The following is a 22272-nucleotide window of genomic DNA, read 5'->3' on the forward strand; positions in this document are numbered from 1 at the left end:
GCTGGCAGAGCTGCCCAGCCGCGCTGCAGGCTGATTGCGCGGCTCCCATGCAGAGGGGCCGCGCCGGGGAGGGGTAGGGCTGAGGCTTCCTCATGCCAAGGTACAGCTGAGGGGGAATAAACATGGGCCGGGGGTGGATTCGGTGGGACTTCACCTGCAGGCTTGGGGCACGAAGAAACGGAACGGGCTGAGGGAGGAGAGAGGGGCGGAGGGTGTGAGCTGGCCAGGCGAGGGTGGGCAGGATGCTGCTGCTGCTGCTGGAGCGGCCGGCGGGGCCGGCGGTGCCCGCACACCCCGCGGCGGCTGCCGGACTACGAGTCCCAGCGTGCCCGGCAGGGCAGGGCCCGCGCTGCGCAGCCGCCGCGCCGGGCACCCACCTGCCGCCGCCGCCGCCGGGCTCGGGGCGCGGAGGGGCGCGCAGCCGGCGGGCGGCGCTGGGCCCGGGCGCGGAGGGGCGCGGAGGCGGCGGGACCGGCCTCACGGCGGGGTAAGGCGAAGGGGTCGGGGCTGCGCGGACCGTCAGCGCATCGCCCGCGGGGCAGGGCGGGCGGCGGCTCCGCGGGGCTCCGCGCACTGCGGAGCGGGGCGGGGCGGGGCGGGGGGCGCGGCGGCTGTTGGAGCATCCTCGGGGCGCCGGCCCCACCCTGGTGGCCGCTGGAAAATCGGTCCTGGGCGGGTGAATCCCGGCGGCCCCGGAATGCCCGAGGTGCCCAGCGCCTTTCCCCTCCCTCCCCGCCGATTTTCGGTTGCCCAAGGGAATATGCCCATGGGTTTGATTTCGATGTGCTCGCATCCTTCCTGTCAGGCTTTAAATGACAAAAATTAGATAAAGCAATTTAATAAAATATGAAAATGGGGCGGGTTTGTTTTTGTGACTGAAGACGAGCTGTCTCTCTTGGGAGCTCTCCTGCCTTTTGTGTGTCAGAAATCCGGCAGGACTGCGGGAGGGTGGTTATGCTCCGCTGCCTGGCAGCCGGTTGGAATAAATATCTACCCGTGACAGGTTCAGGAACAGGATGCGGATTTAGTAACATTTAGTAACATTTCCAAGCTCTTGGTGGCCGAAATGTTTCCTGAAAACCTGTACGTCGGCATTAGATATCACATGTGCTCCATTTAATCACCTTCTGATGACAAAGTTGTCAGGGTGGCCCTCTGCTAGTTCTCGGGTTTTTGCTTTGGTGGAAGCTTTGAGGGGATTTCTTTTGCCAGAGTGAAAATACACAGTTTGTCAGTGAGAAACATAGAGAGAAATCGGAGGTCTATAACACCAAAGAATAAAGAAAAGCTGGTTAGATTCATGTGACCACCCTGAGCTGAGGTTAACATAAATGTAGGGGAAAAAAAAAAAAAGTAACATCATTAGTAATGGATACAAATTCAGAAACATATCAACATCAAATATACTTTTAAAAATCATGGGAAGAAGTGATGGTATTTTTATGTTCTGTATTTATAGTAAATAGGTGCAGTCTTTCAATTTCTTATCATATGAAAGCTTTTCTTTAAGTGATTATTCTCAGAAATTGTCCTTGAACTTCCTCTGTTCTGCCTCCACTTCTGGAGACAGGAACATGTAATGGGAAGTAAACACCTGGGACCAACTGGCCTAGTACTGCAGGTGTTGCATCCTAAAACTCCTGGCAAGGGATACAGTTGTTAGGAAAATGAACTCAAACCCAGGGATGTGTGGGCGTGCCTCACTGAGTTCTACCAACAGCATTATGATCTTTTCCATGTTACTCTGCACTTGTTTGCTGTCTAGTAGACTGTCTGCCTTTGCTGTGGTGCTGTGTGCTGGGCAGCTCTTAACTGGCTTCCACAATATATATTTAAATTTTTACCACTGTGTAAAAATGAAGAAGGTTATGTGAGTTTGCCAACCTAAATTCTGCAGGTATCTTTTCTCCCATTCCTCTAGCTTGGCTGGATCTGTCTGAACTTAGCCAGTAGCCTCTCTCATCTAAATAATTTTGTTGAAAGTGGTGCACCTTGTTGTCTCATAACTTTTCTTCCTTTCCCAAATTATTATTTCCAGTATTTTACAACTTCTGGCAAGCAATGTTTATGCATTTCTGTATAAAAAAAAGCAAGGTAGAGTCTCTCCCTGCAGGAGACCTGGCAGATGGATGGACAGATGTGTCTGTTTTTTCCATTTCCCATACTTGATGCATCACTGGAATGTCAGAGCACCATACAAAATCCCACTAATATCTGTAATCCTTAGGTTTGTTCTGTCATCCTCTTCCTCTAGGTTGGAACTGAGGGATTTAAAGTTTGCTGGGTTTTAGTGAGACTGACATAAATCATCTTATGGTCAATGGATAGTTTTTGATATGGAAACAGTTCTAGAGGTTATGATCTAAAATTATAATGTCACCCAGAAACAAGTTATAAATTCAACAGCCACTATAAAGAAAACAAATTACTTCCCAGGACTTACTTTCATGTTTTGAATGGATATGAATATTATCATTAATGTTATTTCAGAAACAATCAGAAATTAATTACATAACTTTATTCTGCATCAGTGGGAGAAGCATTAATATTTAATCTCTCTTTAATCACCAGGTGAAAAACCCTCTCATGTTGAGGAACTACATCCCTTTATGTCTTCTGTAAATAATAGTTCATTAGTATGGATAATTCTGCAATATACATGATGGTTATTTTCTCATAAAGAGCATGACTGAACTCCCATTATGTGAATTGGTGTCTCGTGTTATTTGCATAGGAGTTGTCAATCCCTCAGTGAAGCAGCTAACTAATGTGAACTACAGAGTGGCAGAAGCATTACCAAGGTTCAGAAAAGCTCATTCAGTTACGGAGTTTCTGATCACTGAATGATTACCCAAAGGTGCAGGCTTAGTCTATTATTAGGACAGCATAATTGTTAATTATTTACCAGTTTCTATATGGGACTAAAGCAGTTGCTAGTAAGAGAACATGAAATAACATTAAAAGTTTATTTCATGTGTTTTCTATCTCTATCTGGATTAGGACCCGTAGCTAATACCATTTTCATCATAGACACAAAAAATGCAGTTCATGATGCTTCACTGTATATTCCTGTCATACTTCTGTGCTGTGCTGGCCCTAATGCAGCTAGAAAATCCCTTCTAGCTTTTCTGAGATTTCTGAACTTCCTAGTTCAAAGTCAGGAAGAAATTTTGTACCACAAAACATGATCACTGAGTATACATCTCCGGTATGTTCATGGTTAGAAAGTACATACTGGTCTTGCTTTTTAAGTATAAAAATAAAATCTTATTTATATGTCAAATAATGGAGTATTTATCAATTTTTATTTCTGAGTTTTCAGTAGCCCAGTCTTATTTTTCATAGCAATTCTTGGACAGCAGAGAGGCTCCCTGTCTGGCACTGGAATAAGTGCATTGTTGGGAGCACTCCATTGCCTGGATGGTGCAGGACAATCACCCTCCTTCTACTGAGCATCTGCTTGTGTTGCACAAACACAAGCACTTGTAATCACTGCTTGTAATCAGAATGGCCCCAATCCTATTTATTTGGTCCAGTATCAATTTAATTTGGGATTTATTCCACCTGTTTCTTATTTTCATGTTTAGCTACTTGAGCCTGCCTAAAGATAGGGAAGAATTTTTCCGTATTTGCAGATCAGTTTCACAACAATTTTTCAAAACACAAATATTCACTACAGTGGATATGGAAATAGCTTAAAATAGATTGTGCATCAGAATTTCCTTTCTAAAGCACAGTTGCCGTGATTTGGAAAACTGAGAACAATTTCTCAAATCTGATTATAAAGAAAATATATTTTTTTTCTATAAAAATGCAAAGAACTGTTGGATTATTTCACATTCAGCACATCTCTTTTTACATGATAAATGCATACTGCCTTGCAGCTTCACTCTTAGTTTGTACAGATGATCAAAAGCTAGAAATTCACACTGTCTGTATCATGGTATTGTTATCTTTACAGAACCTCAGAGACACTGTGTTTGTCTGGGTATATAGCCTGGGTTAGACATCATGGCAGACCTAATGTTCCTTTGTAGCTGCTGGTCCCTGAGTCCTATAGTTCAGGTTGTTCCAATACTTCTCAAGAGATCTAAGCCAATGCAAGTGGCTCTCTGACATCTAACATTAATTCAGCAGAGGACTGATTCTATCTTAGAAGCAGTAGAAAATTAGGACAGTGTCATGGCATCTACAGAAACTACAGCCTAGCTACTCTAGAAAACCCTTCAGTAGCATATAAGGTTTATTACCAAAATGCACATAGGAAACACAGCAAAATATAGAGGAGCTATAGCACAGCAGGTGTTGACTATATAGAGCAGTAATGAATTTATGCAGGCTGAGTAATGACACCTTTCTTGTCTTTGAAAATATATTTTAAATCCTGATGTTGACAGGCATGGGTGAAAAAGCTGCCCCAAATAAAACAGAATTTTATATGGATTTCTTTCTTTAGAAGGGATTAAAGGTAAAAAATATAGCAGTGGAGTCTTTGAAGCTCACTGTGAAATGTCTATGCTCCATAAAGTTTTAAAATTATCATATTTTTAGCAGAAATGGTACCTCTTACAGTTCTGCACCGTCCTGAATCAGCACAGATCTCACCCTTTAAGCATGCTTTGCTGTTCAGCAGTGGGTATTTGAGCCCACAGTGAACTGTGATGCTCTGTATTGAAACTAAATTAAAAAAAAAAAAAAAAAGGCATTTGTGCTACTCTGTTCATTCCTCTCCTTGTTCACTCTTCACAGTAAGTTTGAAGGGAAAACTCCATAGTCCCTCATTCTGCTTCCCTCAGTGTCCCTTATGCAGTGTAACATTCAACAGCACATCCCATCTGTGATTAGACTGAACATCTCCTTTCTGCTGTGTTACACCTGATCTGGTTTTTATGCTCAAAACACAGCAGCTGGGAGCTGTTGGTTAGTTAGGATTGCTTTTTAACTGATGAAAGTTTTCAAACAGTAATAATAACGAAGAAAATCCAATGGATATAATCTGGAAAAAGTAAATACTATGGACAAACTCAGAGAAGTCAAACCACAATTAGAAGCAGCACAGATAACATATGGCCCTGTTTACATACACAAATTACCAGTATGAAATCCAATTAAGAAGGTGGAGATCGTAATCATCACATTAGACAGCAATTTCCGACAATGTAACATGAACTCAAGACTTCAGCATTTCCTTCCCAGACTGAATGATGCTGAATTGTTAGATTTACCTCATTCTCTTTGTTTCCAATAATGAGATTGTGGTGAAAGGTCCATAGGGAGCATAAAACCAGACATGAAGGACAGGCCTGTCAGCTGAGCTTTCAGTGGCCTGTACAGCAGGGTGCAACTCCAGAAAAGCTTTACTATTTACAGGGATTGTGGACAAAAGAAATTCCCTGAATGGTGCCTTGTGCTTTGGTTCAGCCACTGAAGAGTTGAGTTCAGTTGTGAAAGGGAAGATATTGAGGGAATTTCTGTTGCAAATGTATGCAGGCAAGAGAATTGTGATTTCAAGCTCTTCCATGCACCACTGATCTAACAAGAGGTATCCAGCATAGCACTTTGTTCCACCAGAGAAGTTAGATTGATGCATCTTTAACATCTGAGTCTATAGTTCTCTTTGGGCATCGTTGCTGCATATGGTCAAATATCTTGTCTTCCTAATAATTAAAAGGAAACAGTTGCAATATTGAAAACTGTCACCTGTTGAGAAGTGTCTCCTGGCACAACTTCCCATTATGGCTGAGCACTTGGGGAATTCACAAAGGGATCAGAAGTGTCTGATACACGCAAATCACACTCTCCAGTAATTACCCATTAGCATCTGGGTTCAGCTTGGCAAACCTTTTCCCAAAAGCCATTACACAGGTGGTCTGATATCAGGAACACAATCCTTAGCTGTGCTCCCTGCTGGGAATCCTGCAGTGCCATAGAACCCAGGGAGAGGGGCTGGCATCAGGCATCCTGCTCGACAGAGGTGCTGAGCTGCATCCGGGGAGACTGGTACGTGCTCTTACTAGTTACTTTTCCAACAACATGTAAATAACCTAGCCCTGGGATTACCTTTCTAGCTTTTCCAGGGATGCAATTAAACTCTAATACATTAACCATTTAAACTGTTAAATAGAGTTTTAAAAAGCATTAATCCCCTCTAAGAAATTTTTCAGCCCAGTTAATCACTGCTAGCTGAAATGTGATGTGTTTAATGAGTTTATCCAAAGAAACTCAGAGAAGGCACCTGCTGCCTCAGTACAGAAATATGGTACTGCAGCTAAATTTGTTTTTGCAGTTCAAACAAATATATTTATCACTTTTAAGTAAAATGCTTTCATTATTTAACTAGTATTTTAGTAACATTGTATCAATGTAGTATTAGTGTTCTCTTTAGGCATCAAGTACATAAAAACATTAGCTCTTTTGGACTTTTTTTGTCAAAATATCTCTCACACTCATCACATGATAGAGTTTTGATAATATAAACATTCTCCACAACTGCTGTAACTTCATGAAACATCAGCTGCTAACTTCTTAAAACAAACTTGCAATTAAAGAACAGTTGAATTCTGCCGTGACATTTGGAATGGCTTGACACTGATGTTGTATTATAAAAACAGGGACAACAAATAGAGCAGTGATAAGGAAAAAACAGGACTGTATAGGGGAAATAATGCTTTTTCTTGGAATAGGATATTTGAGTGTTTCAAGTCAAGGCTTATCATGCCTTGCAGTATCCACAGAATTCCAGATTTTTCACATTTGTCATTCTTCTCCTTATTCTCTTCCCTTTCTGTAGGTTGCTAATTTCTAATATTTTTGATACATAGAAAAATGAGGTATGTTTTAATATTTAGTATTTTAATAGTGAAAATCTAAGAAAATGCAACATTTTCATCTAGAATCTGAATAAAAGAAAAAGAGCAGGCTTCCAGCTCACATGAAGAATGACAGAACCTGCATAGATTTTGTTAACTTATGATAAGTGAGGACCTGGCCAAAGGAAATCAGAGTCTGGGTTGATACATAAGCCAGATGTAGGTGCCAGCTGGTTGGCTTCCATGTCAATTATAACTTTTAAATTTGTGAATGCAAAAACTGAGCTGGAAAAGTGCACAGCTAGCTGTGTAATTTGGAGAGCTCTGGTGCTGGTGTGGGAAACTGGACAGACTTGGGAGGGCCTGGAGCACAATTAAAATTCCCAGCTAATACTGTTCTCATAATGCATTAATTATCTTTCTATCCACTTACAGGTAGATTCTGGCTCTAGAATGGGTTCTGAACAGCAATAAAGTGTAGATGTGACTCTCGGCATGCAAGCCCTTAAGGCTGTATCAGCTAAGTGGAGATACTCATCATGCTTTATTGTTAACAGAGAGTGAAGTCACAGGCAGCTCCGTCCTCCTGGAAGGTTGAAACCTTGAAGAGCAGCATCAGCCAAGCAGCACAGCAGAAGCCATGTCACTGCCCTTCAGAAAAGAGCTGGAGAAATATAAGAATATCAATGAAGATGAAATACTCAGCAAACTCTCAGAGGATGAACTGAAACAGCTAGAGCACGTTCTCGATGACCTTGATCCTGAGGTTAGTAGTGGGACCAGGGGGATCATAGTTCAAAAGCAGCCTACTCTAAGTGCCACATACTGCAGCATTTTATATTCTGTTACAGCAGAGACAGTGTACCCTAAAGAATGAGCAGCTCAGCTAGGGACATTTTGGTTTTATTCCTGCTGTGATGTGCTACTTGCTTTTGTACAAGCCACTGTGCCCTTTGTCTGTCTCTTTTCTCTGTAGACACAAGTTTGTCTGCAGTCTAAATCTTGAATCATGTTTGTACACTGCAGCACAATGAGAAGCTTTTTATGGCTGATACTTCTGAACACAGCAATAAACAAACAAGCATAATGTGTGTTTGTGAACATCAGATCTTTTGAACTTCTGAAATCTGTTGACTGTTATTCAGCACAGATATTTTTAGCTGAAGATAATATATTTAGGCATGATCAAGAAAAATAAGATTCAGCTACACAGCTGTCATTTTCTGGAGAGCAAGGATAGCTGGATATTTGAAGACACTCTCACAAAGAATTTAAAGGTCTCTGACCTGGGAACCATTCAGTCCTACAATAACGGGGCTACAGTCACAAGTGTCCTGGGTGGGAATTCTGACTGTACCTACCCCAAAACCTTCTGAACTGATATAGGAGTTTGAAAACTGGCAAGTAAACTGGCAGATAAAATCTGTTTAAAATAAATGTGAAAAACCCCCACAACAGAACTATAGCTTCTAGTTTTATATCACAAATTTACCTGGTAATTAAGGGTGGGCTTTACTGTTCTCTCCCTCCATGCTGCCAGTTCCCTCATTACTGCCACTTATACAGTGCATTGTCTGGTGTGTTTAAGTATTTGGCATCTCAATTGGAGACACAGAACCCAAAAAGCTATGGTGCATTTTTAGTAAAGCTACAAAAGTGCAGTAAATTTGCAGCACTCTGGACATGTTTCTGCATGCACAAAAAAAAGCCTGGTGACTTGAATTTATTGGACATGCTCAGGATTCATTGGATGTTTGCCATGGATCAGACTTACTGTGCATGTTCTGGCCAGTGATGAAGTGTTTCTGCAGAAACCTGGGGCTTCTTCAACATGTTTGCTTTACTGCACATGCACTGTAAAGTCTGTGTACCTAACATTTCTTTCTGGGATTTCCTGGGCAGAAGTGTGGGAGCCTTATGTATCTTCCTATATTACGGGATGCAGATGAAATCTCATGGTCACACAGCTACATGTTTAAAGTGAGGCTTCATCTACTTGCTTCCTGCATACACTAAATGGCTGAAGTCTACATAATTCATCAAGTACTTTCTGTGCGTGCCATTCCTTTCTGAAGTCCAAGAGACATCTGCACTAGAATGAAAGGAATTTTTGAAAAAATGAAAAGAAAGAAAGATGAGGAGGAAAAAGAGTAAATGAAGAGAAGAAAATGTAGAGAAAACTTGTCTGATTTATTTACCTGGACTGCAAACTCTGTGGTTAGAACATGTAAAACAAAGGGCTCTGATCTTGCTTAGTTCTTTGCTGTGAATGTAATTATGGTTAGTAAAAATATTAAGAGGTGATACAAACAAGGCTGGAAGACACACTGGGTTAATGCTTACGTTTGGGTGATGTGTGTCATTGCTGTCAACAAAAAGTTGATGTGAAGCGTGACAGGTAGAGAATGGTTTCACTTAAAACCCAACAACATTGCAACAAAATGTGGAAGGCTGTATGCAATTGCCTCATCTCCCTGACGTGCCTCCCTCCCTCTCACAGAACGCTTTGCTTCCAGCGGGGTTTCGGCAGAAGGACCAGACCACCAAAGCTGCCACGGGCCCCTTTGACAGAGAACGCCTGCTCTCGTACTTGGAGAAGCAGGCACTTGAGCATAAAGACAGAGAAGACTTTGTACCATTTACAGGGGAAAAGAAAGGTACGGCCTGTCTTTGTGTCGGTGTTGAGTGCTGGGCTGCGTGGGCACCGGCATCCAGCACTGCCTGCCCCTTTTCTGGAATACGCTGGGACTGGAGAGCTGGAGGCTGTTACTCTGCAGGGTGAAGCTCAGGAGTGGGATCCAGAGCTGTCGTAGCAGGAGATGAAGTGGTGGGCTGGGTGGTATCTTCCTTGCTACTCTGGAGTTATAAGAGCAGGTTTAATCAGGCCCGTGGGTGGGTGTGGGAACACACAAACCCCAGTCCAGCAAAAGGCTCAATCAGCAGCTCCCAGATCCACAAACGCCTCTGTTTGCCGTTGAGGATGGACAAAGGTGGCCTTGCTGACCTTACTGGAACTATTTCCATGTTAAGCTTTAGGCCCATGCAAGGGTACTGTTGTGGGGGCTGTGTTTAGGAGGAAACGTATAAATGCCTTTCTAAGTAAGTATTGCCTACAACTGCTGTCAGTAATAGCTTAGGGAATAATACACTTAAAAAAATAAGTATTTTTCCATTTGTTTACTAGCACATCTGGCAATGCTATTCATGCACACAGTTTTGCTGTTTCCCCTTGTCCTACAGCTACAGGAAAAAAAAAGGGAAAAACAGGAAACCTGATTATAATAATTTAAACATTAGTAGGATAACCTTAGGGCAGGAACAGTCATTTTTAAGCAGTGTTCCTTTAGCTCCATTACCTCCCTTTCCTCATTTATTTACAGTGGATAAAAATGCCTACCTCAGGCCACACCTTCATTCAAGAAGGAGCTTTTTATGTCTGGGTCCATTTTTGACCATCTGATGAATCTTCCCTTATTTAGATGAGTCCAGCTTAAGGGAAAGCAGATATTTCAAGAAAGTCAAAGGCAATATTTTTTTTACTTTATGTATCATTATCAAAGATACAAAATGTTACTTGCTGGCCAAGAGTTGTTCCTGTCATTGCATTGTATTCTCATTCTCAATACATTGCATTCTCATTCTTTGAAACAATGGTTTTAGAGACAGGAGACAGTTGTCAGCTCAATTTGATTCACGTGTTATTTTATCATGCTGCATATTCTTTAACCTACTTTTTTCCTCTGTCATAACTCACACTCACTGCTATTCACAGGGCTGATGCTGAGCCCACTGAAACACAGTGACATTGCAGTGATCCTGCTGGTAGCAGGAGTGATCAAGCACCTACTGTACAGAAAATAAAAGCTTATTGTATTATGGTTTTAGTATAATTTTTTCCCCCTTTTCCAGTGGCTTACACACTGCTGTGGTAGCAATACAAGTCACCACTTACAGGTCTCTGCATGTTTAAACTGGTACCTTTAGCCAGGTCTCACCTAACTGATATTTACTGACTTTGGTCTAAGACCAAATTTGTCATTCTTCTCCTTATTCTCTTTATAAGAGTTCTATGGGGAACCGTGTCAAATGCTTTTTGGAGGTCCAGATAGACAATATCCACAGTCTTTCCCTTGTCCAATAGTCAGGTCATCAGGTTATAAAAGGAGATCAGGTTTGTCAGGCAGGACCTGCCTTTCAGAAACCCATGCTGACTGGGCCTGATCCCCTGGTTATCCTCTATATGTCTTCTAATAACACTCAAGATGATCTGCTCCATGACCTTCCCTGGTACCGAGGTCTGTTTATTTTGAGCTTGATCATGTATTGGTATTGAGCCTCTCTTCTGCTGCCCCCCACTTGCTTGGCAGGAGGTGTCCTCCAGAAAGAACACCAGACTTCAAGCACTGGGCTTCTCTGTCTCCTATTCTAGTTCTCCTTCCCCCAGGCTCCATACTACAAAGACTTAATGCAGAATCTGAGCCTTATAAAACATAATTGACATCTCCATCTGCCAAATGTACTGAAATCTTCCTATGAATAGTATAATAATTCTGCTAATTCGGTGAAGCTGGTGAAAGATGGTAAATGTCACATAAAGGCTACACGTGGCTGGCTCTGCATCTTAGAGTCCATGCTTTTAACTGCTGCACTACTTATTTTGACAAACTTGATTGAATAGCAGAATGAGTGTATTAAAATACTAATTAATTGTTTTTCCTTTTTAATAAGATATTTTCTGTGCAAGGAAATAAAGCAATCCTGCAAAGACATTTCCAAGATATAGTACTACTTGCTAGATTTAAAGTCACTTTAATTAGAGACTAATTAGTATTCTTCCAAAGCTTATTAATTAGTTCAGGATAAATAATTTACGTTTCTAAAATGTGTTCTCAAAAGAAGCTAAAGAAGAGTATCTCTTGAGGAAAAGCTTGTTCTTCACCTTTTGCATGTTTTGATCTCTAAGGTGTGTTTACAGATTAGTAAATATTTATATGATTATATTATATAGATGCCTGTAAATTGATTTCTTTACATTATAGCACACACATACAACATACCCGTATTGTAAATAGTTCCCAATTATTTTTACACTAGTTCTACTAGTTAAAAGTTAAATTCTGGGGCAGCCTCAAAATGCCTCCAGTCATGTATGATTAGGAATAGGAGGTGTTGATGTCAGTGTACCATTTGGCACTATTTACCACCTAAGAATATTTGTGTATCAGTAGGATTAGAATATGTCAAGTGTTTTTTAAGCTTGTGTCTCTGTTTTGTACTTTGATAATTTTCTGCCACTGAGAAAGCATTTATTTTTTCACATTTAGAAAGTGGGATGCTTCTACCAAATGTTAAGTGGCATTTCTCCAAGTTCCTATGTTTATCATGCAAAGCGGATGCTGACTTGAAAATTCAGTGGTGAACCAAAAAGAAACTGGCATTTAAAACATTCTCCTTCCAGAACAGTGTGATGCGTCGTTATTGTTTATCTGGTGTCTCTGCCTCTCGTTTTATTGCGTTAAAGTTTTATTGGAGAGTTCTTGAACAAAAAGCAATACCAAAATGCTGTTGAAGGACAAAGTTCAGTTGCCTATGCCGGTCTCTGTGTGCTGAACAAAACCCTCAGGTTTGGATTGTGCTAGAAAACAAGCCAAAGCAAATTCCACAGCTGACAGGGATATTCAGAATGGTTAAAACACAGGAAGCGTTAAATCTGAGCTGAAGGTGGGAGGTCAGTTGAAATGGCCTTGGTTATGACTGTAATTGTGGTTTTGAGAGGTTGGAAATGTTTGGCAAAACCAATCAACTGTGTGTCATGCATTAGGGTTTTGGCTGTCTGCCGTATTCCGGGTTGTTCACGTACTGCATGAATTGCTGATTAAAAAAAAAAAGTTTTAAGGCTGATGGGACAGCTCTCAAATTTCATTGAAAACCCAAGTTTTGTGCTGAACTAGGGCCAGAGCAGTTGCAGCCTGACAAACACTCCCCCAAACCTGCCACCAAGCAGTGTTTTCTGACTGCTTTACCCCATATCCTCCCTAACACAAGTCAGGGGTATTAGGGTACTTCATTTGAATGCCCCTATGGTGAGTGTTTGCTCCCTTCAGGGTATTCAAACCATCTAGTGGCTTTCAGGAGCTGTTGTGCAACACAGCTGTTCATCAGCCATTCCCACAAACCAAGGGTTTGTTATTAATGAGCAATGGATGTATAGGGAGTGTGGCCAGTAGTTGTAGCCATAGCGACTGGCAGTTTTTAAGTGTTTATTGTACGTATTTTTGGATTAGTTCCTCCTTAGGATAGATATTCTAGAAATCCTGACATAGAACCTGATGAGCAGCAGAAGGCACTCAGACTGACCCACTGCATTTAACACATGCAGCTGGAACAGCTGGTTATAACACTTCAAGCTGTGAAGCCTTTTCCTGTGTCATTTTCAAGTGCATGGAAGGTCCAGGGATAAAAGAAAAGGTGGATAAAGTCAGGGGCGGCACAGGCACAAAATAATAAAGAGCAATGTCAGTGCTGCATGTTTTTCCTCACTAAATGTGATATGTACATCTGATCTCAGTTAAGAACTGAGCATTTTACTGTAATACAAACAAACTATTAACAACATTTCTGCTTTGCTGCAGTGGTTCTTGTAACTACATGATACTAATGAAACATAAATGAAAAAGATTCTGTTGTTGAGAAATATCATTAGATACTGAAAGTTGGCTATGCCATTTTTAATTGCTGCTATCCCTGTTTTCTACAAGGTCTTCTAACTCCTTGCCAAACCATTTCATTTTGGATCTGATCCATTTCTCAAAGTCATGGAAAAACTCCAGTGGATTGAGCTATTAGTATTTGTGGCTGGAAAGGGAACACGCTTGTATGTGATTAAATGCTAACATTTTTAGCCAACTGATAAAAGGGAAGAGGAAGAAAATAAGGATGATTAAGCCAGAGAACTTTTGGCCAAACCCCTGCTTTCAGTTGCTCTGGCAGAGAGCATCTATCTTGCATGTTGTGCTGTGCCAAGCAAGAGTATCAATGTGCAGCGCTAGTGATAATGAGAGTCATTTTCAGAAGGTCAGAGTATTAGAGAAGATGCTAATGTGTTTCAATTTGCTTCTGTAAGACTTCGCATAAAAATGTCAGTGTTCAGAAACATGGTATCTCTCGTGGATTGACAGAGGCAGCCTTTTCACTCCCAATGCTGAGATAGTTTAATTTTTTGCCACCTTCTTCCTGTTCTTCAAGGCTTAAGTTTAGAACTGATGTTTGTCTCTTAAAGCACTGAAAGTGCTGCAGTTGCTACAGGAATGCCTTTAGCCAGTGCCTTTCACTGCTTGCTTTTGTAAGGCCCTGTTTTAGTTGCTCATGACTTTGCCAAACTCATACAGTTCACACTGAAATTTCCCATGCTGAGAGTCCGCCTTGAGCTGAATTTTTGCAAAGTGTCAGCAAAAAGGACTCAGCTGTTTCCAAGAACAAGATTAGGAGAAAATACATTGTTTTAGCCATCTAAAGTAAATTTTTCCAGCTGTTTTTTTTGGGGTTTTTTTTATGAGCTGCAGTGCCTCCATGCTTTGAAGAGGGGTCTTGAAATGTGTGCCCTTTACAGTCCCCAGGGAAATACACTTGAATTTGGCAGTTTCAAAATACTGTACTTTCTTGTACATCCAGTTATAATGTTTTCCAAATAGTCCCCCTGCAGTGAGTATCAGGGCAGATGGAAAGGAGGTAGTAAGGAGGGCCAGGACTCAAAGATGAGCAGGACCAGGGGATGGGGAAAGCAGGGGGGCAATGAAGAAAGCAACAGAGAAAAAGGATATGAAGGATGGGAGGAAAGAGGCTAGAGAGGAACATAACTAGTGTGGCACCTAGCTTTGCCTAAGTCTGAAGATTCTTTTATGTCTCCAAGAACCTGAAGCCCAGCAGCACAGCTTGGCTTTCTTCCTCCTCTGCTGTCATTCCACACTGGACTTAAGAGCTTTCTGCCACTGTTGAGGGAGCAGGTCAATCCAGAGAACTATCATAGGGACTACAGGGATCCTAAATGTTGGGCCAAACCATGTGAGGGGCTGATGAAATTCTGGGCTCCCTTCTGGTTTATAGGTGATTGGTTTGCTTTTGTTTATTTGTACTTGAGAAAGTATACTTTTCAGAAGAATTCTTTAAAGGGTGTCACTGAGGTGGTAGAATCACAGTACCCTCATCAAAGTCAAAGATGCAGCTGCAATTTAACTTCACTTTTTGGGCATACACACAATACATTTATTAAGTCTGGAAAGCTTGACTTTGCAACCTTCCTATGCCATGATCATAATTTTGAAGGCATGAATATGCAGACACTAATCCAAGAGTAACAGTACAGCAACAATTACGACACTGCATTTTAATTACTAGTAGCTTTCAGCTTCACACTTATTTGAACTTGGCCTCCTTCTTCGTAATAAAAACTTGCTCCTGGTAAGAACTGACTTAGTTCCATTTTTATAGGTCTCCACAGAGGAGTTTAAGGAACCTTCAAAAGAAAAGAATAGTGCAAAATGGAAAAAGTGAATCAGGTGCCTGTGATTTACGCAAGGCAGATTTCCAAGATTACTGAATTTCACTTCTAAGGTCAGTGTAGCATTCTGTAACTGAGAATAAACAGGCACTCACTGTAGTCAGTGATTCATTGAAAAGTAAGAAGTAGTAAGTGTAACTAGATACTTTCTTGAAAGTACAATAACCTGACCTACAGTTTACAGGAAAAGAAAGCACATTATTGTTTTACAGCCATGACAGAAAATGCATTTATATTATAAAATTAATCAACCTTAATAAAACTTATTTTAAATAAAAGGACATTTTTGCAGCTAGTCTAAATGGGCTTATTTTCCATTGCTCTCTGCTTTGCTGACTTCTGGCTTGTACAATTCTGGTTTGTACAAGGTGTGAATAAATGCTAAATGTTTGAACCAAATAAAAATTGTGGTAATTATGTTTATTCACTAAAGTCTAATGACATAAGAAGGAAGACAGAGAGAAGACACACCAGAAATTATGTTCCAAATGCTGTCAACTATAAATGAAGATAAAATCCACAAAATGTTTCTTAGATTGCACTCACTAGTAAAATCTTACAACTATGCTATTCTATTCAGACTCCTTTTTTTTTCCTTTCCATGACAATAAACAAATACACTTACTTCAGGAAAACACACCTGAAGTAGTTCTCTGCTCAATTAATACATTTTTCTACAGGTGTATGTGATTATATAGTTTAATATCGTACATGGAGATGGAGGTAGGGGTGTCTTATTTCCTTGCTTTACTTTGATATTGCTTTAATAGGGGTATTTGCATAATGCAGGAAATCAGCACTTGCTGAAACCAAGTTGCAAAATTACAACTATGGTTTTATGACTATACCCAGTATACTTCTTTTTTTCACAGGTTCTTTTTTTTCTTTTACCTCACTCTGCATTTCTGTGGCTCTCTGTAGTCCTTTTTACTGAATCCTTCTCTCTGCTTTTCAATGGATATTTTTTCCCCCCAAGCCTCTTTTAAGTAAACATGAACCATATCACATTTCATTTTGAATAGAAGTTTTGCAGCGTGTGCAAAGGAATAGATCTGCTGTTACACTGAGCCAGGACAAATCTCTGCTCACTGCACTCCCAGTCAGAAAGTCCCTTGGGTTATAATAAGCCACCTCAGTCCTTATCCAGGTCACCCCAGGCTCTTATCTAAGTCTGACAGAAAGGAGAACTGCATTGATTTATGCTTAAAATTTCATGTTGAAAAAAAGCACTTTGGATTCTAGATGTTTTGATTTTCTATGCATGTATAAAAATAAGATTATATTTTAATGCTTACTATTTTTTTTTAACTGGAACTGAGTCGTGTTTTGCAGTTAAACAAGAGTATATTATTGATATAAATGTGGTTGGCTTAGTGGTGTTACCACTGATGTAGCTCAAGTATGATGTGTGTAAAAATAACTTTTGTCACCATGTTTTTCATTGGTAAAAAGACTAGCTATTACAACTAAGACTTAGCACAGAACATTAGCATATTCTGGAGGCAAAACGTAACACAGCCAACATTAATTCTACCACAAGGAATGTTAAAATAAAGTACTTTCTAAAATACAGTGTCAATAAAGAGACCACCAAGAGCAGCAGCCTGTCTTTGTAAATCTTACTTTAAAATAATAAAATGTCATTATTCTTACAAGGCTTCTTCCAAATAATAAATTTTTAAATTTAAAACTAGACCACTGAAACAAGCAATCTACAATCCATTTTTTATTTTGTCAGTGAGTTCCACAATGGCACTGTGTAATGAACTTACAAGGTACAGATGGGGGACTGGGAGGGAGCTCCTGAAACTTTAAACTCAGTCCTTAAAACAATGAAGGAAAACTGGTTGACAGCCATCTATAAACATAGACACACAGTTCTGCTTTTGGTGGACAGATAATGAATCCTTAATAATGCGCTAGATGATAAGCTCTTGTAACCTCTATCTGCTATGCTACAGCATCTCTTCACAGTGGGATAATACAAAAGAATGTTCTTATCTAGATAGAAAAAAAAAGAGTATTTTTAAAACACCACTGGATGCCAGCAAGGCCCACATACATTAAAGATATATATTACCATCTTTGACATGACCTTGCCCCTTTAAATATTTCACATAACCAGTAATAGATTTTTTTTTTCTAAAACGTTTGCCAAGAATGCTTTAAATGAAACTATCCTTGGGAGTCATATACACATTTTAAAAGATGTGGGCTGCCAGCCAAGAGTTACATATGCCTGAAACAAATGCTTAAAAATTGTATTCCTATACATATTAACTGCACAGAAAAATTATGAGCTTGTAGTAGTTTCCATTACCCCTAGATTTGTTGCGACACAAGACACTTGGCCTACCCACATCCCAAGTCCATAGAGGAGGACCAACCACAATACATACTGTGTCCATTTTACACAGAACCTGAGATCCTGTGTCCCCTTACAATATGAAGTGTGGAAATACAGATTTCCATCAGCATCTGTTAATAGTCTGGCTGGGGTTTGAGTCTGTGAAGAATCACTTACTGCAAGATGTGTCCTGTGAGCTATGGCTCTGTGGAGTGTAACTCTTAGGAGACAGTATTTTCAATCAAGAGAAAGACCAGCAGGATTCCCTCAAGGTCTCAAATGACCTGCTGATTACTTGAAACTTGTATGGAACCACCAGTGATCTGACAGGCAAGTATTTTATGGGCAGTAGTCTGTAAAATACTACTGATTGTTTACTCAGATATTCTGAATCATTTTTGTCTTCTAAGCTTCCAATATAGTAATGAATTATTTTCCTTACATGTTATCCTTACCAGTCAAGCTGGCATCAGTTAATTCTTGGTCAGTGGTGTCTAGAAGCTGCCATCCAACACTTCCAGTTATATGGTAGTAAACAGACAGTCTGAACTCTTAGCACATGTGCTGTTAGGAAATCTGGAAAGTGTGACTAATCTATATTCACAGAATATTTCTCACCCCAAATTTCCCCTTGACTTTCATTTGATATCACTGGGATCTGTCTTTGATTAATATCAACCAGTGTGTGGTGAAAGTGAAAATTATTCTTATCTTTGGCCTACAAAGGCTTTTATCTTCTAGAAGCCTCATCTTAAAAAATTACTTACTTAAAATATCACAGGAAAAATGAATCATGATATGATGCTACTTTGTCTGTCTGCATAACCTCCTGTCCAGTTTTGTACTCAGAAATTACTTAGCCTTAGTACAGATGTCTCTAGGGTAAGTAATTTGAATTCTGCATCAGTAAACCTTGCCAGAATGTGAGAAATTTCCAGTAAAATTTTTTCTCAGCCTATTCAGTGACCTCAGTCATGGAAGCCAACAGTATAGAAATTGCTTTTAGACAAACTTGTACGAAGGAGAGAAATTAATTGGGTAATATCTACATGAAAATGATATTTTGGACCATAATGGGAACAAATTAAGTCACAGAAGGATGCCAAACACCAGAGGCAAAGCATCTGTAATTAAACACTATCAGGACTGCATTTATTAATGATAACAAAATCACTGAGACAGTTGACATTAAACTATTTTGGAGACATTTCAGAAAGCCACAGGGTATACGTCAAGCATTCAATCTAGAGTGTACAAAGCTGTACAAATAAGACAATTTAAAGCTGACAGTGGACAAAAGCCACCTGCATCCAAGGGTCGTAACAGCTCAGTTACAATGGAATTAACTAAAGCCTGCTTGGGGAGTAGTTGTTAGGGACAGGGCGAGGGGAACCACTTTGCTGTGGTCAGTAGAACATGGGAATTCTCAGAACTAGCAGAGCAATGACACCGTCTGTTGCATGTGGCACCATCTCATGTGTTACTGCCTGCATGGGTTTGGTACATGACAGCACTGAGTGGGAGACAAGCCCCCAGCCCTGCTGGGGACTGAAGTGCAGCCCCAACTCTAGTTGAAAGGGCCTCACTCCAAGCATTTCTGGCTGTGTCACACTGCAAAGGTCACCTGCACGAGCAGGCTAAGGGAGTAGCTGACTTCTTGTGCTGTTTCTGGATTTATCCTACATTTTTCTCATTTCAGCAGAAGGGCTAATGATCTCAGTCTTGGGGGAATATCACATGGAAACACATACCTGCTAAGCCTCATGTAACATACAAGGAGAGACAAATAGGTCAGGAGTCTTTCTTTGGAAACATGTAGTTCAGTTTGGTTTACTTCAGGCTTTCCAGGCCAACACAGAAGATCAGGAAAAAAGCTAATTATATGAATGGTCATCAGGAGACATAGAGGGTAATACTGCTGGAGGGGCTGGGAATGAAACTGAGTTACTAGAAGAGAGCAAGTGTGTTGAGCTTTTAGGCTTTTGCATGGAATTGGGTAAACTGGAAGGTCCTTGTAGTAGGATGGTTTTAACTGCTTCTGGTGCCTGATTTAAATATAAAGATGAAACTTCTACAAGATTTTTGTGTAGATCTGATTCTGCTTATTTAAGGCCATGGGATATTCAGAAAAATCCCAGCTGTGGCTGCTCCTAGGGATTTATCTTAGGAAATTTGCTTCCATATTAACAATCACCAACACATAGCAGAAATCTGCACCTTTTATTTTTAGACTCTTCTTAAAATCCTGGTGTGGAGTACAGCATCAAGTAAGAAAGAGGAAAACATGCACTTGATATATTTCCAAGCAGGACCTATGTCCCCACTGCCAAGAGGGGAGCAGTTGTTCCAATAAATTATTACTCACTCTGGCTTTTTTTTTTTTTTCTCTTAGGAAAAATATTTATCCCTAAAGAAAAGCCCATAGAAACCCGTACAGAAGAGAAAGTGACCCTGGATCCAGAACTAGAAGAAGCCCTGGCCAGTGCTTCAGATACAGAGCTCTATGACCTTGCAGGTTAGAGAATATATAAGTATGATCCCCCTACACATCCAGTTCTTATCTGGCTAGACCTGCCACCAGGAGTGTCTCATGATCATCTCTCAAGTACCTGCTGTTTCATTCTACAGACAGGTGGCCAACCTGTGGGCCACACATGGGGACTTCAAGAATGACTCAATAGCTGCTGCATTGTAGACTTCTCTCACCTACCTCAAAGAGATGTGGCCAGCAAGGGGAGAAGATGAACCAGCTAATGTGATTTGGGGGAAGGAGGGGTAGATGCAGGCTGTGTTTGCACTGTAGCAGAGGTCACAGCCTGTGATTTTTGAGCAGTTTTTATCATGGATATCTCATATGCTTATGCTACTAAAAGGTCATAATCTGAATTACTAAAAGAAAACCAGCCAAGGCTGGTAAGATAAATGTTAATGGGTCATCCTAAGACTATGCTAAACCCAGTGTTGAGACCTCCCTATGGAATTACTGACATTGCCTACCTTTTCCACCCAGCTCTGTCCTTTCCCTGGGCTTTCTGAGGTCCATGGTCTATCTTTTTGGGTCTCTACCCTATAAATTATATTTTTGTTTCTTATTAGGAAAATCTAAATATAATATTTCAGCATATTAATCTGAATCTGGGTTAGATCAATGTTAAACTCAAAACTTCAGCTACTATATTGCCCTGTTAAAGGATGTACAGACTATCTTCTGTACTTCCTGGCTACACTAAACATTTCTGGATGCATTAATCTTAGCTCCAAGTGAAATGTGGTGTATCACAGGATTATAGCGGAGCCAGGACTTCTCAGTAAGTTCATGGAATGAAGTTTCAGGTTTTGCTCAGCTCTTGTTGGTGTCCAGCCATTCATGATAGAATCTGTGGGTATCAAAGTCCAATGAATAACAGCAAGTAGCAAACCTACTGCTGAATAGTTCTGACTATTAGAGACTAAATAGAGAGTCATTTGCTTACAGAACAGTGAGTATTTTCCATAAGAAAAGCTTGATAATGAAAGTAAAAATCTACATTAAATTAACTTTTATTTCATCCATTATCCTAAAGAATTAAGTCCAAGCACAATTTATTCTCTGACACTACAGAAGTTCATCTGCACAAAATATAACTTTGCCTGCAGCTTCTTTTACAGAGTTTTGGTTTCTTTTGTATTTTCTCTCATAATAGTTTACATCCTCACTATTTCTTTTAAAGTCCTGTAATACATTTTTTCTTTCCAAGCATGTTAGCATTCACATGCTTCTACAAGGAACTCCAGTGTGAATGCCAATTTATTAACATAACCACACATAGTTAAATTCTTGTGTAATATGCCAAGCAACACAAGGAGCAATAAGAGGCTGATGTTGTATATTAGGGTAAAAAAATATCATTAGGAGCACAGCACTGAGACAGGCTCCCCAAAGAAATTGTGAGACTTCCATCACTGGATATTTCCAGAATCCAGCTGGACAAAGCCATAGCTGACCTGGTTAATGTTGGCAACACTCCTGCTAGAGGGTGAAGCTGGACAAGGTGACCCACAGCAGTTCGTTCCAGCTGGCATTTCTGGGATATGCATATTACATTGATTCAGTTGTTCAAAAACTTACATGAAAAATGTCTGTATCTCAAATATTTAGACCCCTAAAAGCTCTCCCTCCAAGCAAGCTCAGAGATAGCATTTTATAAAGGGGTTTTGTTTGCGGAACTAGACTAGAATTTGTAGCAGCTATTTTTCTAGTCATTGTTCCTGTCGTTAACATTGTAACCTGTTTATACGCTTCAGCTGTCCTTGGAGTGCACAACATGGTCAACAACCCAAAATTTGATGAAGGAGCCCGCAGTAAAGATGGAAAAGGAACTGTGAGAAGTAAGTCCAAAACAGAAATCTGCTTCCTATGTGTCATCTTAGGGAACTTGTACACCTATGAGTTGGGTGTATTGCTCGAACTGGGCCTTACCTTGACTGATCTAATTAATCATGAGTAGGAGTTCTTTATAGTAAATTCAATCTTAAAATTCATTATCTATGGCAACAGCACTATGCAAATAAATCATTCC

The 22272-nt window shown here is 40.3% G+C and overlaps 1 protein-coding gene across 1 annotated transcript in view; it reads left to right on the forward strand.

The window, feature by feature from the left end:
• The first annotated feature begins 440 nt into the window (after nt 1–440).
• TMOD2 (tropomodulin 2) overlaps nt 441–22272 on the forward strand; it is a 31400-nt gene continuing 9568 nt past the window's right edge. The window contains exons 1-5 of the mRNA XM_051628181.1: nt 441–487; nt 7367–7575; nt 9310–9466; nt 20106–20228; nt 21998–22081. Coding sequence (XP_051484141.1) covers nt 7450–7575; nt 9310–9466; nt 20106–20228; nt 21998–22081 — 490 coding nt within the window. The 5' untranslated portion in view covers nt 441–487; nt 7367–7449. The remainder of the gene's footprint in view (nt 488–7366; nt 7576–9309; nt 9467–20105; nt 20229–21997; nt 22082–22272) is intronic.

This window comes from Apus apus, chromosome 10 (genome assembly GCF_020740795.1).
Source record: "Apus apus isolate bApuApu2 chromosome 10, bApuApu2.pri.cur, whole genome shotgun sequence".
Lineage (NCBI taxonomy): Eukaryota > Metazoa > Chordata > Aves > Apodiformes > Apodidae > Apus > Apus apus.